At 45.2% G+C, this 2235-nt stretch overlaps 1 protein-coding gene across 1 annotated transcript; it reads right to left on the reverse strand.

The window, feature by feature from the left end:
* Positions 1-620: 620 nt before the first annotated feature.
* LOC136979257 (uncharacterized) lies at positions 621-1568 on the reverse strand. Its single transcript, XM_067275203.1, has one exon. It carries the CDS (start codon positions 1566-1568, stop codon positions 621-623), a length of 948 nt encoding a protein of 315 aa, XP_067131304.1.
* Between the last annotated feature and the right edge of the window lie 667 nt (positions 1569-2235).

Raw genomic sequence — 2235 nt, forward strand, 5'->3', positions numbered from 1 at the left:
ACTAGAGAGTGGATTAGATCCAACCTCCCATGTAAACGCTGAAAACAGATTCGGGGTTGCTAATGATAGGTCAATGGCAGTGAATGTTCTTGTTGGGGCATGGAAGTATGTCACTTCTCCAGTATTAAATAAATACAGTTGGTGATTGCCTATAAACCTCTCAATGGCCCTGCCTCGACGGTTTATGTCAAGACTGCCCCACATTGGATTGTGGCCATTGAAATCACCGAGTAAAAGGAATGGAGTCGGCAGTTGTTCAACCAAGGCATCCAATTCATCTTCATCGACTCTGACATCTGGTGGCAAGTATATGGAACAAACTGTGACAGTTACTCCAATAGATATTCTGACTGCCACAGCTTGCAGCTCTGTTGTTATTTGTACCGGTAAGGACGGTATGCAGTTTGAAACCAGTATAGCCACACCTCCACTGGCGCGGTTGTGGCTATCATCATCCTTGCGGTAGAGTCCAAACCCTTTTAAAGATATTTTTTCTCCAGGTTTTAAATGTGTTTCCTGGAGTGCCACGCAGAGAGATGTGGTAGGTGATGTCAAGTGTTTAACGTCAGAGAAGTTGTTGCGGAAACCACGACAGTTCCACTGAATTATTTTATAATCCATTATGTGTTTGATACAGCATTCTTTGCAAAGGTGTCCCTCTTCAATTTAACTGATGATTTTCCTTTTAAAGGCGATGTTGTTTGGGTCACCTCCAGTTTATTCTCTTCGTCAGAGATATCAGAGAACTCACTCATCGACTGAGCCTCCGATTTTTTGGATTTGGAGAGTGCTGCTTTCACTCTCTGTTTGTTTAGTGGGTTCTTACTCGCTTTTTTGGAACCCACATTCCTAGTTGTTATCCCAGTTTTTGGTAGAGGTGTTTTTGCTTTTGTACTTTCCTGTTCTGGTGTTTTCATAGATGAGAGTATTAAACATTTCGCATGGCGTGTAAAAGATTCACTTGGGGATACAGAAATCTCTGTTTGAACCCCACATGTGTTAGTAGATTTCACCACGGCAGCAAATGTCTTTTGTTGCATAGGTGCACTTGGAGTGACCATACGACGAGCCTCTGGATATGAGATGTTTTTCATAGTTTTTACCCGTTGGATCTCTTTTTCTCTTTGCCATGCGGTACACTTTCGTGAGTAGGAAGGATGGGCATCTTTGCAGTTCACACAGTGTGGCGTACTTTTACATTCAGTACTGTTGTGACCTTCAGTTCCACACTGTGCGCACAAGTTTTTGCCTCGACAAGAGGTCTGGGAATGTCCAAATCGCTGGCATTTAAAGCAACGCAGCGGATTTGGAATATACGGACGAACTGCGCAGCGCAGATATCCTGCTGTAACGAAAGATGGCAGTGTCGGGTTGTTGAATGTTATAATTAAATGTTTAGTGGGTATCAACTTGCCGTCTCGACGGATCGAAATGCGTCGGACAGAAGTGACACCTTGGTCCGAGAGGCCGATCTGAATGTCTGATTCGTCTTCAGACATCAAGTCAAACTCAGATATCACACCACGTGATGAGTTCAAACTTCCGTGTGGTGTGACCGATATTCCCATGTCTCCAAGAGTTGTAATTGACAAAAGCTTTGTTGTTTGTTGAGGAGAGGCTGTTTCTACAAGTAAGTCCCCTGACCTCAATTTTTGAATTTTTTTCAAATGCCCAATGGTTGATTCAAACAGCTTTTGAATCAAAAAGGGGGAACACTTAGCAAAAGGTTTTTCTCCAGTTGCATGCACTATTAAGTAAGCAGGTTGGCTGGAGGTCTTCTTTTGTCTGTGCTTGTTTTTGGTTTTTGGTATCCATATTTAAGAATTTATATTCAGCTCCCAGTGACCCCACCCACCATGGGGCCCAACAGGGGGATGCCGTCACATGGGAGACTCCCATAGACCGTCGCACCAGGGTTTCCCAGGAGCTATACCCTCACAATGCAGTCGAGAAAAGCACACCTTGTCTGACATGTCTGCCCGGTCTGCATCGATCGGTTGACTCCAGGCCGAGGTCAAGAATGACTCAACGACCAGCCGATTGACTCAAACTGAGCCTGATTTGAGCCTCCCGTTTATCCGAAGCAGGGGCCAAAGCAGTGTGTTGGGGACCGTATGTTGCCCCTCAACTACCAGGATCCCCCTTTCCGGCATACGGATCACCACGCACGGCAAACACGTGGGTGGGCGTTCAGATCCCAGGGATAGTAAAGAAGAGTTACTAAACCATCTCTGG

Source organism: Centruroides vittatus, unplaced genomic scaffold (assembly GCF_030686945.1).
Source record: "Centruroides vittatus isolate TY-2023 unplaced genomic scaffold, ASM3068694v2 contig_60, whole genome shotgun sequence".
Classification (NCBI taxonomy): domain Eukaryota; kingdom Metazoa; phylum Arthropoda; class Arachnida; order Scorpiones; family Buthidae; genus Centruroides; species Centruroides vittatus.

What these genes read in the sequence shown, in the direction of transcription:
- LOC136979257 (XM_067275203.1), bottom strand. Translation starts at nt 1,568, where the DNA reads ATGGGAATATCGGTCACACCACACGGAAGTTTGAACTCATCACGTGGT.